The 16,502-nt window shown below is 38.9% G+C and overlaps 1 protein-coding gene across 4 annotated transcripts in view; it reads right to left on the reverse strand.

Annotated features, from left to right (window-relative positions):
- The window catches only part of PIKFYVE (phosphoinositide kinase, FYVE-type zinc finger containing), a 284,611-nt gene that overhangs the window by 8,831 nt on the left and 259,278 nt on the right, over nucleotides 1-16,502 (reverse strand). For all 4 annotated transcript variants that reach the window (XM_073646326.1, XM_073646322.1, XM_073646325.1 and 1 more), the window contains 3 exons: nucleotides 11,107-11,235; nucleotides 10,762-11,023; nucleotides 2,348-2,422 (listed from right to left, as the gene is read on the reverse strand). In XM_073646326.1, coding sequence (XP_073502427.1) covers nucleotides 2,348-2,422; nucleotides 10,762-11,023; nucleotides 11,107-11,235 — 466 coding nt within the window. The remainder of the gene's footprint in view (nucleotides 1-2,347; nucleotides 2,423-10,761; nucleotides 11,024-11,106; nucleotides 11,236-16,502) is intronic.

Here is a 16,502-nt window from a genome sequence, read left to right on the forward strand (position 1 = left end):
GTAAAGTAAAATTACTAACCCACCTTCCAGTCTCTCTTTATAAAGCATAACAATCCTTTGAATTTTTGTTCATAAATCAATAGTACAAGTGAAAATAAGTTTTGCAATACATCTTACTAAAGAAATCTACTTCATTCTCAAAATGTCTTAATTCAAGGGTAAAATCTAAATTCAGTAAAGACAGATTTTTCTATTACTGAGATAAACAATGTCAGTTGGTGCTCATAAGATTCTATAAAGGAGGGAAGGGGTAAGGAGCTAGAGGCAGAGAGACATTCTGATGCAAGTTCTCCTGAAATGGCTGTTACACTTTCAATTAAAATCAAACTCTTCGTTTCAAAACTTAAAATCATTTAGAGAACATGTAGAAAAAGCCAAACTAAATGCATGGCCACACCTACAGAGTGTCCGGCCTTCCATGCTTCTCATGAACAGCTGAATTTATTTTCATACTTATATCTTAAAAATCATACAGAGTCTCCACAAGTAAAGCTATGTTGATGCTCATGCTGTATTGGAGGCTATGCTGGTGCTCATGCTGTATATAGGAGGCTGCGTGGGGGCTCATACTGTATAGAGGGAGGCTATGTGGGGGTGCACACAGCATATAGGAGGCTATGTTGGGGCTCACTATATTTTGAAGGCTATGTGGGGACTCATACTGCATGATTGAGGCTGTGTGTGGGCTCATGCTGTATAAAGAGAGGCTTTGTGGGGGCTCATGCTCTATATAGGGAGGCAGTGTGGGAGCTTATGCTGTATATAGGGAGGCTGTGGGGGGGGCTCATGCTCTATATAGGGGAAGTCAGTATACTTAATTTTGCTCAATATTAGATAATCTAAAATAATAATTATCATTAATACGTCAATATTAATATAGAGCATTATTAATTCCAGCCTATTTGTTCGGCTCTCCACAACAGTCAGGGTCTCACATGTGGCCCCTTTGGGAAAATTAATTGCCCACCACTGCTGTATGGTGTATTCACATGTGGAGGATTTTTTGCAAAAAAAAAAATGTGGCTGGAAGTCGGATCTGAACATCTGAATGGGAATGTATTGGCACAGCATAAATACATTTGAGCAAGATTCATATAGATCAGGGGTGAAAATTGCTCAGCCCTGGAGTAGCTCATGCTGAATGATTTATTTGGTGCATATAGTGCTGGATTATTTTGTGCCCAAATTTTGGAGCATAGTATTGACTATTAGACAAACACCACATTTCCATGAAGACACACCTTTTTATATAAAAAACCAGCCCCTACTGTCGGGTAAACGCCACAGACAGTCTAAAACACATAACAAGTAGGGGGCACAGCATGCAAAACTTTTTTGGGCACAAATTGCGCCGGAATTCTGGGCTCCTTCCCAAAGTAAATCTCCCCATTGTTGTGATGCGCGCTCTCAGCTAGCATTAGGGGTCCAGTATATGGCCCCGTCCAGCTTCTCCTAGTCTGGTTCAACTTGGCTGACACGTTTTTCCTCCCCATTTGGGAGATCTGTATTGCACAGGTACATTTCAAGTTTTATGTTACTGCTGCCGTGGTAAATGAGGCAAATAAACAGTAATCATACATACAGTTTGCAGAAATATGACAAATAAATGAGTTTTCCCAGAATCACAGTTTTAGCTATCAAGTGCATAGCTGGTAAGTATGTGATCCTTGAGGGGCTCAAGTCTCTAATACGAGTGGAGTAGTGGTCCAGCATGTGCAATGGCGCTTTATTAGAAGATAGCCAAGTCTCAGTCATTTCCATAAGTAATAATGTGAGTGGCATGGCAGCTGGGTGACGCCGGGTCACTCAAACAGGGGACTAGGGATCCCCGTTCTCAGGATCTGTGGGTGATGAAGTGATAAGAAACCTATAACCTATTCTGTGAGTAGGTAAAAATTCTGATTCTGTTAAAATGTGTTTTGAATTGCTCTAGAGGAAAAAAATGCTTTTCCTAAAAGGTAATACTGGTTTGAAAAAGAAGGGATACTTCCATCACCAATCTTTTGCAGCCCCCACCCCCACCCCCCAACACTTAGCCAGTCTTCACTGGTCTCCAATTCCTGATCCCATCCATTTGACATACAGAAAATTACAAAAAATGCACCCCCTCTTACAAACACCGATTCCAGCCATGACTTCTCTCAAGCAATGATTGGCTAACTAGTCTTTTGGGCGGGAAAAAAAAAGGTCCCCACTGAACAACTTCAACTGTAAAAATCACAACCAAACACGTTTCCAAAGGATTGCATTTGCACTAGTAGAGATGCACTTTTACTATTTTTTAAGAAACTAGATTTGGAGGAAATGCTGCGTCTACATGTATAATATAAGGATATATGCAACTTACCTTGGCCCCCCAAAATACCAGTAGATTTCACCACCATTTCAAGCTTCTTGTCCCATGTAAATGTTCGAATGTAATCTGTGGCAAACAGTTAAAAAAGAAATGAAAACTTGTAACTACGATTAAAGAGGAAATAATTGTTAGACACAGATTGGTAACAAACAAGTGAAAAATGATGCGAGTGTATAGAAGTTTTCTTCACTGGGTTCTAGGCTTTTATTATCATTATTTTCTAGATTTCTGGCTGCTGTCTTTCGCACGTATAGTTGAAATGTGAATAGTAACTGCAATTCTTCTATGAAGAGCATCTCCTCAGATATGCCTTATATCAGGCACCTGGTCAACTCCCATCTTACTTCTACGGAAGAGTGTTGTGGGCATGCTTTGTGACATGCGCAGTGGTCAATGTGCAGGGAGGAGGAGATGCGCAATAAGATACGCTTAATGACATCGATTTAATATTTGAGCTTTATGAAACAATTAACCATAATACAGAGCTTGCTAATTACCAATTTAACCAATATATTCCACTAAAGAGAAAAAGCATGCTCTATGGAACTGATTCAAAGTGTTTTGCACCAGAAATTTGGTCTAAAAACACTTTGATAAGTTTTGTGCAACTCGAGTCTGCACATAATGTTTTAGATTTTTGGTATTTTTACACCAGCTTTGCCTAGTTCTACAAAAATGAGTGATTCTGGGCAAGTGGGGGGCGTTGAATGGGGACGTGACACGACAGCTCGTCTAACTCATGAAGAGCTGTGGCATATCTAACACCAAAAAACACTCCAGGAGTAAGATTTGTGGTGCGGTTCACGCCTCCTAATGAATCAGGCACCTCTGAATCCAACATGCTCCCTCATCAAGACCAGAGTGAACAACAATTGTCTTGATGAATTGGGGCTTATATTTTTAAGGAGAACATATCCGGAGAATCAAGCTGCTTGAACTATAAAAATACATTTTGAAAAGCTGTCCGAGGGCTATGCGTCTTGGATGACAGGCAGGTCCCTGGGCTTTTCCCCGCTCTCCTCCACATAACTGACAGGTATCCCTGTAATCACACACACAGGTAGAAGGCCTGTCAGTCTAGGGGAGGAAGGACTCACCTCGGATTAGTCATCCATGATTTATGGTCCCAGGCCAGCTTTATAAAGCCACAACGTTTCAGAGTAAATAACACAGGCAGTGTCAGATTCTGCCTGTGTTTCGGGCAGTACGAATCTCATAAAAGGTTTTCCTTAATGTTGCACACCAAGTCTCCTCTGCCATAATGCAGAGAACATTATATCAACTTGGGTGCCAGCAGTTTAGAAAAGCGCAATACAAAATATACTGCAAAAGTTAGAAAACTATTTTCTCCAAGTAAACACTTATTTTCAAGCTAATCAATAAAGCTTAAAGCAAAGAATTGTCGTTGGCGCACACAATACAGTTTATGTTTCCCAGGTGAGAGATAAGCGGGAGCTATATTTGTGAGCTCAGACTTGACATATGGCTTTATTGGACAACTCTCAACAATCAACACAACAGTCACTTGGGATTCTGCTCAGGTATACTGTGTGCGCTCTCATTATTCATCTGAAGTGGAGCATTTTTAGCCATAGAAGTTTTTCATCAGAGCATTAACGTAAGCCATATTATATTCTGATAATGCTGTATAATTAAACTCATTGCACCCTGCTAAGATTGCCAATCCTCATTCACCGTATGCAGAATTAACATTTCTAATATAAAAGTAATTATGGTATAAATAATACATGCAAAATATATTCAGCTATTTTTTGTTTAGAAATTCACTGAATTTGCTGATCAAGCTTCTTGTGCAGCGACCTCACCAGTCAGAACATGGCAACACCAGGCGTCACTAGTGCTTGATGTATGCAACAAAAGGGAAAAAATATTGCTACAATTATTTTCTATTTGCCTCCTGATTATGGACAGAAAAAGAGCAAAACTATGTTTAAATGGAAACACAATAGTATAACTTTAGGATTATAAAAGATCAGACTATTTCCTGCACCAAGATTAGGCAACAGAAAAAAAAACGTATGTCTATATGTATATATATATATATATATATATATATATATATATATATATATATATATATATATATATATATATATATATATATATATATATATATATATATATACACACGTGTGTGTGTATGTGTGTGTGAGTTGTGAGGAGACATAGTACACCAGTGGGTCAGGAACAGCAAGCCCTCCATCCTCCTTTGGTCTCTGCAGGGTCTCGAGCTTTATCCTTGGAACCTTTTTTTTCCATACTAAGTCTCTGAAAATTCTATTAACTTTATAGAATACTTGCAAAGGGAGCCATATTGCTGCATTGTGCAGCAGGTACATTAATTGTGGCAAGAGGATCATCTTAATTAGATTGATTCTCCCCATCACCGACAAGGTCAACTTATACCAAGCCGCTATTTTGTTTTGGAATTTACTCAGAAAGGGGTCAACATTTAGGGATACATACAGTACAGACCAAAAAGTTTGGACACACCTTCTCATTTAAAGATTTTTCTGTATTTTCATGACTATGAAAATTGTACATTCACACTGAAGGCATCAAAACTATGAATTAACACATGTGGAATGATATACTTAACAAAAAAATGGGAAACAACTGAAAATATGTCTTATATTCTAGGTTCTTCAAAGTAGCCACCTTTTGCTTTGATGACTGCTTTGCACACTCTTGGCATTTTCTTGATGAGCTTCAAGAGGTAGTCACCAGAAATGGTTTTCACTTCCCAGGTGTGCCCTGTCAGGTCTAATAAGTGGGATTTCTTGCCTTATAAATGGGGTTGGGACCATCAGTTGTGTTGTGCAGAAGTCAGGTGGATACACAGCGGATAGTCCTTCTGAATAGACGGCTAGAATTTGTATTATGGCAAGAAAAAAGCAGCTAAGTAAAGAAAAACGAGTGCCCATCATTACTCTAAGAAATGAAGGTGAGTCAGTCTGAAAAATTGGGAAAACTTTGAAAGTGTCCCCAAGTGCAGTTGCAAAAACCATCAAGCGCTACAAAGAAACTGGCTCACATGAGGACAGTCCCAGGAAAGGAAGACCAAGAGTCACCTCTGCTTCTGAGGATAAGTTTATCCGAGTCACCAGCCTCAGAAATTGCAGGTTAAAGATCTCAAATTTGGACTCATCAGACCAAAGCACAGATTTCCACTGGTCTAATGTCCATTCCTTGTGTTCCTTAGCCCAAAGAAGTCTCTTCTACTTGTTGCCTGTCCTTAGCAGTGGTTTCCTAGCTGCTATTTTACCATGAAGGTCTGCTGCACAAAGTCTCCTCTTAACAGTTGTTGTAGAGATGTGTCTGCTGCTAGAACTCTGTCTGGCATTGACCTGGTCTCTAATCTGAGCTGCTGTTAACCTGCGATTTCTGAGGCTGGAGACTCAAGAGTGTGTAAAGCAGTCATCAAAGCAAAAGGTGGCTACTTTGAAGAATCTAGAATATAAGACATATTTTCAGTGGTTTCACACTTTTTTGTTAAGTATATAATTCCACATGTGTTAATTCATAGTTTTGATGCCTTCAGTGTGAATGTACAATTTTCATAGTCATGAAAATACAGAAAAATCTTTAAATGAGGTGTGTCCAAACTTTTGGTCTGTACTGTATATATATATATATATATATATATATATATATATATATATATATGTGTATGTGTGTGTATATATATATATATACATACATACATACACACACACACACATACATATATACACACACATACACATATATATATATATATATATATATATATATATATATATATATATATATATATATATATATATATATACACACACACATATATATAGAGAGAGAGAGACAGAGACAGAGAGAGTGTTATGTGGGTGGTGACACCATGGCGGCCATTTTGAAGCTGGCTATTTTGGATCCAACTTTATTTTTTTCAATGGGGAGAGGGTCATGTGACACATCAAACTTATTGAGAATTTCATAAGAAAAACAATGGTGTGCTTGGTTTTAACATAACTTTATTCTTTCATGAGTTTTTTACAAGTTTATGACCACTTGTAAAAATGTGTTCAAAGTGCAGCCCATTGTGTTGGATTATCAATGCAACCCTCTTCTCCCACTCTTGACACACTGATAAAATCACCGCAGAAGAAATGCTAGCAAAGGCTTCCAGCATCCGTTTCAGATGCTCCACATCTCGTATCTTGATGGTATGGTGTGGTATATTGGGTACAAAGATAGTGGGGCCATTCTTCATCAATGGAAACCTCAATGCCACTGGATATCTGAAATTGCTGCATGATGATGCGTTTCCCTCTTTATGCACTGAAGATGGCACGTTCCCTGAGTTTTTCCAACAAGATGGTGCACTACCACATTATGGGTGCCAGGTCCGAGCATTCCTACATGAACAGTTTCCTGGAAAGTGGATTGGTCGTCGTAGGCCAGTTGAATGGCCACCAAGGTCTCCCAATTTGACCCCCTTAGAATTTTATCTTTGGGGTCATCTGAAGGCAATTGTCTATGCTGTGAAGATACGAGATGTGCAGCATCTGAAACAACAGATACTGGAAGCCTGTGCTAGCATTTCTTCTGCAGTGTTGCTATCAGTGTGTCAAGATTGGGAGAAGAGGGTTGCATTGACAACCCAACACAATGGGCAGCACTTTGAACACATTTTATAAGTGGCCATAAACTTGTAAAAAACTCATGAAAGAATAAAGTTACGTTAAAACCAAGCACACCATTGTTTTTCTTATGAAATTCTCAATATGTTTGTTGTGTCACATGACCCTCTTCCCATTGAAAAAAATAAAGTTGGATCCAAAATGGCCGACTTAAAAATGGCCGCCATGGTCACCACCCATCTGGAAAAGTTTTCCCCCTCCCATATACTAATGTGCCACAAACAGGAAGTTGATATCACCAATCATTCCCATTTAATTTAGATATATCCATTTAAATGGCCCACCCTGAAGTACGTGTTCTTGTGCCTTAGGCCTATTGAGCCAGGGACGTACTATTACGTGCAATGTGATCGCGCCCGCACACAAGCAATGAGGGGCGATCGGCACCGGGTGTCAGCTGATTGTCACAGCTGACACTCGATGCTATGTGCCAGGAGCGGTCACACACCGCTCCCAGAACATTAACCCCGGAAATGCTGCGATCGAAGTCAATCACAGCATTTCGGGAGCAAAGGGGAGGTGAGCGCTGCTTGCTTACCTCCTCTCCGGCATCCCGCGCAGTCTGTGTCGGGTCCCGGTGGTTGTCATGGTCACATGACGACATCCAAGTCACCAGACAGCAGGAAGTTAGGTAGATCGTGCTAAGTGCAAGGTCTAACTAACTTGTGTGCACAGGGCTGCAGCCTGCATAGCATAGAGATGCTGCTGCAGCATTTCTATGCTATGCAGACGATCTGGGTTAAAAAAAAAATGAAAGTCCCATAGTGGGACAGAGTAAAAGTAAAAAAAAGCTTCAGAAAGTGGAAAAAAAAAATTGTAAAGATTTTTTAAAAAAATTAAAAAATAATCCAAAAAAATAAAAATATACTGCACCCATAAATAAATATTATGGAAAAAAAAAAAAAAAAAAAGTACACATATTTGGTATCGCCATGTCTGGAATGACCTGACCTATAAAACTGTCCCACTAGTTAACCGCTTTAGTTAATACAGTAGAAAAAAAAATAAAAAAAAGATGCTTTATCATCATACTCCAAACAAAAAAATGCAATAAAACATGATAAAAAAACCAAACTTAAATAAAAATGGTACCGCTGAAAACAAGCCGCCATGCAGCTCCATCAGCTGAAAAATAAAAAAGTTACAGCTCTTTAGAATAAAGCGATACAAAAAAATATTTTTTCTGTAAAATACTTTTTATTGTGTAAAAGCGCCAAAACATAAAAAAAAGATATAAATGTGGTACCGCTGTAAATGTACTGACCAGAAGAATAAAGCTGCTTTATCAATTTTACTACATGCCGAACGGCATGAAAAAAGAACAAAAAAAACAATTCCTGAATTGTTGGTTTTTGTTTATTCTTCCTCCCAAAAATCGGAATAGAAAGTGATCAAAAAATGTCACGTGCCCGAAAATGGTACCAATGAAAAAGTCAACTTGTCCTGCAAAAACAAGCCATCACATGACTCTGTCGGCTGAAATATGGAAAAATTATAGTTCTCAAAATATGGTAATATAGTCTTTGCAACAAAAAAAACCCAGTCTTTTAGTGTGTGACAGCTGTCAATCATAAAAACCTGATATGAATCTGGGATCACTGTAATCGCACCAACCGGAAGAATAAAGACATCTAATCACATATTTAGCACGAGAAACAGAGTAAAAAATAAACGCTAGGGTTAAGGTTGAGGTTGTGCTTGGACTAGGATTGTGCTATGGTTGTGCTAGGGTTGGGGTTGTGCTAGGGTTAGGGTTGTGTTAGGGTTAGGATTTTTCAAAAGTAAATAAAAAAGAATGATGATGATATGGCGACCAGTGTTGAGCGTAAGAGCTCACTACTTGAGTTTGCATTGGGCGCTCGGGTATTCACCGAGTATCGCGGGTGCTCGAATGACAGGCTCGAGACTCCGCCCCATATGCGTCACGGCCAGAGAAACTACACAGGGATTGCCTGCCTTGCACGAGCGATCCCCGTATGTCTTTTTTAGGGTGTCTAACAACCATGAAGCATGCAGGGTGGAGACTCGAGCATGTCACTCAAGCACCCACGATACATGGTGCATACCCGAGTACCCGATGCAAACTCAAGTAGCGAGCACTTGCGCTCAAGACTAATGACAACATATTCAATATGATGACCTAATGTAAACAAATTCTGTGTCGTACCTCTGGGTTCAAAATGTTCACTATACCCCTTGATAAAATCCTTGAGGGGTCTAGTTTCCAAAATGGGGTCACTTGTGGGGGTTTCTACTATTTAGGCGTATCAGGGGCACTCCAAACGCGACATGGCGTCCGCTCGATTGCAGCCAATTTTGTGTTCAAAAAGTCAAACAGTGCTCCTTCCCTTCCGAACCCTGCTGGGCACCCAAACAGAGTATTTTCCCCACATATGGGGTATCGGCGTACTCAGGAGAAATTGCACAACAAATGGTATGGTTCAATTTCTCCTGTTACCCTTAAGAAAATGCAAAATTGGAGGCTGAAAAACATTTGTGTGTGTAAAATGTGAAAATTTTATTATTACGGCTCAATGTTATAAACGTCTGTGAAGCACCTGGAGGTTCAGGGTGCTTACCACACATCTAGATAAGTTCGTTCAGAAGAAATTGCACAACAAATTTTGAGGTTTATTTTTTCCTGTTACTCTTGCGAAAATAAAAAAATTGGGGTCTAAAGTAACATTTTTGTGAAAAAATGTAAATGTTCATTTTTTTCTTCCACATTCCAAAAATTCCTGTGAAGCACCTGAAGGGTTAATAAACTTCTTGATTGTGGTTTTGAGCACCTTAAGTAGTGCAGTTTTTAGAATGGTGTCACTTTTGGGTATTTTCTGTAATAAAGGCCCCTCAAAGTCACTTCAAATGTGATGTGGTCCCTAAAAAAATGGTTTTGTAAATTTTGTTGGAAAAATTAGAAATCGCTGGTCAACTTTTAACCCTTATAACTTCCTAACAAAAAAAATGTTTGTTCCAAAATTGTGCTGATGTAAAGTAGACATGTGGAAAATGTTATTCACTATTTTGTGTGAGATATATCTCTGAATTAAGGGCATGAAAATTAAAATTTTGAAAATTGTGAAATTTTCAAAATTTTCGCAAAATTTCCAATTTTTTTACAAATCATATTTTGCAAGTCTTATTGAAGAAATTTTACCACTATCATGAAGTACAATATGTCACAAAAAAACAAATCTCAGAATCAGTGGGATCCGTTAAAGCGTTCAAGAGTTATTACCTCATAAAATGACAGTGGCCAGAATTGTAAAAATTGGCCTGGTCATTATCGTGCAAACCACCCTCGGGGGTAAAGGGGTTAAAAAAAACATGTTGTTACTATTTTATTGATTTTCTACAAATAGAAAAGATTAAAATCCATATGTGTATTTTCTGAAAAATCACATGTGCATGTTAATCTTTTTTTTGTATTCATCATGGAAACTCAATAAAAAGAAGTCGTGTTTTTTTAATGAGATTTGTGGATGTGCTGTTTTCACTCAATCCTAATTTTTTTTTCCCAAGTTGGAAATCCCCAACATGAGTGGCGGCCACTGATATGGAAAAAAGATTTGTAAAAATACAGACATGGTAAGCTCATATGACCTTTCTTTTCATGCATACCTTCATGAGGCTAAACAGTGCTCAGCTCAAATCAAAGATCAATCGGAACTAAGATTAACAATTTTGAAGTAAGAACATACTCACCAATTATCCCCACGACTAGCTCATCTGTAGTGTCATCGCGCCCCACTAGCAGGGAATAATCAATGATGAGATGACTGGAGAGAAAGTGAGAGTCACTGTGTATTGAGGCACGAAGGACAGATTTACAGTGAGACCGAATGTACAAGGGGTTGTCCCGAACCATCTTTAACAAGTTTTCATCCAACAGGACAAGGTCACAACTCTCCTTCCCGATGTCGGTTTTCACATTACGATTTCTTAAAGACCCTTTCAGGTCAAAAACCTATTGTAAGCAGACAAATGAATGACTAGATTGTCTGAGTTCTCCTTTGTTCAGTATTTCCGCGCTCACAATCTCCTTGTTACCTGCGCCATCTTTCGTCCATAAAACAAATTTTCCATAACTAAAAGATCCAACTTCTTCTCCGTGTTGTTCTGAGAGTTTTTGTACCCAATTCTATAGACTCCTAGTATTTTTGCCAATGCTGTCGGTCTCTGCAGGCACAGTACACAAAAGGGATCAGCATCGATCACAGGTAAAGGAAAAATTAAATCAATCAGTGACAATAAATAAAACAGCAAGAATATAGACACACATGGCACCATCAGAAGTACAAGAGAACGCGCTGCTAAGCAAAGAGCAGTGATTTGCTTAAGAGGGAATATAAAGCACAGTTCATATGTTTGAAAGTGAAAATACATAATAACATTTACAAAGCCAATACAACACAGGGATATAGAGTATATTATATATACTTCAGCTTTCAGTATTAGTCTACATTTATATACTAAGGACATGAAAATGGGGAGATAAAAAAGTAAACTTATAATCACCGTGTTTCTAACCTGATAAAACACTGCCTTTGTATATGAACAAAAATAATGTTTTCTACAAAACTGTCCTGCAGATCAAGGCTTTAAGCCCTTCCCAACACATCGATTTTTTTTTCTTCTTCATTTAAATGGCAAAAAAAAATCTTAAATTTTGAAGCAAAAAAAGGGATTTTTTTTGTGTCTCCATGTTGCAAAACCAGTTTCCATTTTTTGGTTGACGGAGCTATAGGAGGCCTTGTTTTTTGCACCCTAAACTCACGTTTTCATTCATACAAATTTAAGGGACATATACGCTTTAATCATTTATTTTTTCAATCAGATAATTTTTTATTGTGAAAGATATCAAGAAACATTCATATTTTAATTTGTTTTTGGAAACAATCAAAACTAAATAAAAGAAACACACAAAAAGTCAACCAAATACAAACCGGTTCACATTAACGATCATCATAGGTATTATCATTTGTTTCCTACAAATTACATATATGAAAACAAATCTAAATGAATATCATCTGATTGCTTGTGTATTGCATTAAAATACAGAGAATCACAGCATTTACATGTAATTATTTTTGACCCTTTTGTTTTCCAAGATCTAACACTTTGGGTGTGTAAGTTAGGGACATGAGATGAGTTAGGAGATTTTACAGGTTTATGACAAGGAAATGTACAGATGGTCTATCATAGTGTTTCTGAGAAGGCTTTCCGATGCAATCCCCAAAGTAGTTAACCATTGTTCCCATAGCTTTATAAATGTTTTAAGGGTGTTTCTTTTAATATATGTTCCCCTTTCCATACATAAGACATTATTTAGTTTGGATTTCAATTATTCTATCGTTGAGGGGGAGATAGCTATAGGGGAATCCGAATCCAGCCCCTCCTCCAACAGACCAAGTATGCAGATTTTAGGTTCCAACTGTATATGTAACAGATTTTATTAAGTCAACTTAAGTTATCTACCCCCTTCCAATAGTTTCCAATGTTTACACATTCCCACACCATGTGCATTAAATGAGTGTAGTTTTTCCCGCATCTTGGACACAGGTTGTCCACTCGTATACCAATTTTAAATAGGATACTCAGGGTTATATACTCTATGAATAAGAAAGATTTGGGACAGTCTTTGTGATTTGGACAAGGATAATTTAGGAATTAGATCCGGCACCTCTTCCCATTGTTCCTCAGAGAGGGGACCCAAATCTCTTTCCCACTTTACTTTGGCTGTGCAGGGATACTTTTCTAAATGCACAGCCATAAGCTGCTTATATATATGGGAAATTAAACCCTTTGTGTCTATCGCAGAGGCAATTGTATCAATTATAATGATATTATGTAATTAGCTCTGAGTTGTGCATTATACGCATGACATATTGGTAAGATTGATAAAACATTTTGTGAGTAAGATTGTAGCCTGCTCTTATTTGTTCGAAGTTTTTAAATATTCCCTCATGTAGGAGTTGTGACAAAAGAAAAATCGCCCTATCTTCCCAATTGTTGAAGCCTTTTAGCTTGTATACCTCTGGCATGTTATAGTTATACCATAGAGGTGTGTAGTTTGTGAATTTCCCAATTCCTAGCATATTCTTGCCTCTATCCCATACTTTATATATCAGGTTCAGCGTGGGACAGTTTGGGACATTCTCTCGAGGGGGACCCATGTCTAATACTGACATTGGCGGTTTCCATTTAGTTCCTTCTCTAACTAGTTGACCTGATATTCCACAGTGTTCGGTTGCTCCCTAACCGTGAAACTGTTGCATTTGTGGCGCCAAGAAGTAGATCCAGGCAGTTGGGATAGCTAATCCACCGTTATCTTTTCCTCTCTGCAGGGTCTCTAACCTAATTCTGGCCTGTTTCTTTTTCCATAAAAGTTCTCAGAACAAGCTATGTATTTTATAAAAGAAGGTTGTGTGGATCCATACTGAGGTATTATGTAGGAGATATAAAAGTTGAGGCATGAGAATCATTTTTATTAAATTGCCTCTCCCAATTACTGACAATGGAAGTCGACACCAAGTGTCTATTTTAGTTCTGAAGTTTAGCAATATGGGAGCCCGGTTAAGAGAATAGTATTCCTGGGACCTGGCGGTAACCACTACCCCAAGATATTTAAAAGTATTTGCTACCTGTATCCGAGTATTCTACAGGGATAAATCTGTTGTTAAGGAATCTACGGGCATGAGGACTGATTTATTCCAATTAATTCGCTTTAATCACTTCTTATTGATTTTTTTTGCGGTGTAGCGACAGAAGAAGCTAAATACTGTTTTTTTTTTTTTACTTTTCTTCTTGACATGCCATTTACTGATCAAGTTAATTAATGTTATATTTTGATAAAATGGATTTTCATGAACACGGCAATATGTTTACTTTCACAATTTTCAGGTATCTGAACGAGCTCCTACAAAGCAAATACAGTTTCAGCAAATAATCAGTAAAAATGTAAAAGGTATGCAATTTTCTAAGATACTTTCTGTATAAATTCTTTGTGATCCTCATCTTGAAATCATTGAAAAGGTTTAAATTTCTACATTTACTTCTTATATACTAATAAACTGCAGTTTTAAAGTCCTGGGTATAAATCCTCTTTAATGAATTAAAATAGACATGTGCCGTTTTTAAGTGACAAGGAGGCACCAGATGTGTGACCATTGTGACCAAGGTATTTAGTGCAACCACTCAGCGCCAGACTGGCGCACCGGGACACCGGGAAATCCCCCGGTGGGCCCTCGTGACGGATATGGTGGGGCCCGCCCACCGGTAACCGGTCTGTGATCTTTCTGACCACAGGCCCATCAGAGGCCGCCGCGCCGGCCTCTGATGGCCCCGTGGTCAGAAAGCATACCTTCCTCTTGATGGCTGCTGCTGCCACCGGGAATATCTGCTCTCTGCTATGCGCTGTGCACAGACGGCGCATAGCAGTGACGTTCAAAGGCGTCAGCGTTCGACCTCTGATAGCAGTGAAGTTCAATATCAGCCAGCCTATGCGCCGGGCGCTGACGTCAGTGCGCAGCACATAGCAGCGATGTGGAGATGCCCTCCGGCTGGCAGGCTGCTGACAGAGCGCGGCCCCGATGGATTGACGGCCCTGTTGCAGACCATGCGTCCACGCCGTTATGAAGCTGCAGAGGACGCTGCCGGGGGAGCGCAGGAAGGTAGGAAGTTTTTTTTTCCTATATGAATGGGGGGCGGATGGCACATAGAGGCCCATGATGGAGGGGGCGGGATATGACACATAGGGGCCCATTATGGAGGGGGGGATATGACACATAGGGGCCCATGATGGAGGGGGAGGGGGATATGACACACAGGGGCCCATGATGGAGGGGGAGGGGGATATGACACACAGGGGCCCATGATGGAGGGGGGAATATGACACACAGGGGCCCATGATGGAGGAGAGGGGATATGGCACACCGGGGGCCCATGATGGAGGAGGGGAATTTGACACACAGGGGCCTGTAATGTAAACTTCCGTAATTGTACATCCCAGTTATAGCGGTGCACAGTAGATGTGTAGGAGCCTCCTGTGATTTACAGTCAACGCTCCACTATAACAGGGGTAAGGGATAACAGGTATTTGCATATAGATGTAGGGTGGGCCCCTAGGATCAATTCCTCCTGTGGGACCTAGACACCCCAGTCCGACCCTGTAACCACTTCAAATGTATTCATTGCTCTCTGACATGGAAGAGATCTTATTTACTGGCTGGAAAACCAACTTCGTATCCCCTTATATTACTCCTATGTATCAACAATTCTATTCTAACAATTCTAGCAAGCAATAACACTAGATTTATGAAGATGCTCATTACCAGGTAGTATCAAGTCATAGGTCACCCAGGATCACTACTTTATTTCCAGAATGTCTTTAGTATTTTTCTGACATTTCACAGTCATGTATTCCAGCTTTTATTTCATCACATTCCCAGTAGCGCAGAAGTTTACATACACATAGTTAGTATTTGGAGGTATTGCCTTTAAACTGTAACTTGTGTGAAGTGTTTTGGGTAGCCTTCCACAAGATAATCACAATAAGTTGCTAGACTTTTGGCCCATTCCTCCTGAAATAACAAGGTTTTTCAGTTCTGCCCATAAATTTTCTAAGAGATTAAGGTCAGGACATCGTGATGGCTACTCAACTACCTTCCCTTTACTGTCTTTAACGTCTTCACTCCATGGACATTTTCCATTTTTTCCTCATTTTCTTCCAAGAGCCATAAGTTTTTTATATTTGTCAATATGGCCATGTGAGAGCTTGTTTTTTTGCAGGACAAGGTGCACTTTGAATGACCCCATTAATTTTACCATATTGTGTACTGGAAAACGGGAAAAAAATTCCAAGTGTGGTGATATTCTGAAAAAAGTGCAATTCCACCATTGTTTTTTTATTTTATTTACATTTTCACTATATGGTAGAACTGACCTGGCAATATGATTCCCCAGGTCTGTACAAGCAGATGCCAAACATGTGTAGTTTAATTTTTATTTAAAACGTGAAAAAAAAAATTAGAAATTTGTATGAAAAAAAGTTTTTGCGTTTGGCACCATTTTCCGAGACACGTAGCGTTTTAATTTTTCGGGATCTGGGGCTGGGTGATGGCTTATTTTTTGCGCCCTAAACTGAGCTTTTACTGATACCATTTTGGGGCAGATACAATGTTTTGATCGCCTTTTATTGCAAAGTTGTTGAGGCAAAAAAAAACGTAATTCTGGCGTTTCGATTTTTTTTCCTCATTACGCGATTTATTGATCAGATTAGTTTACTTTATATTTTGATAGATCGGACATTTCTGAATGTAGCGATGTCAAATATGTGTATTTTTTTAAAAAAGGTTTTAATTTCAATGGGGCTAAAGGGGGGTGATTTGAACTTATTTTTTTTTATATTTTTAAAAACTTTTTTTTTTCTTCTTTTTACTTCATTT

The sequence above is a fragment of the Phyllobates terribilis genome, unplaced genomic scaffold (assembly GCF_046119375.1).
Source record: "Phyllobates terribilis strain yellow unplaced genomic scaffold, ASM4611937v1 Scaffold_9__5_contigs__length_417890890, whole genome shotgun sequence".
In the NCBI taxonomy this organism is placed as follows: Eukaryota; Metazoa; Chordata; class Amphibia; order Anura; family Dendrobatidae; genus Phyllobates; species Phyllobates terribilis.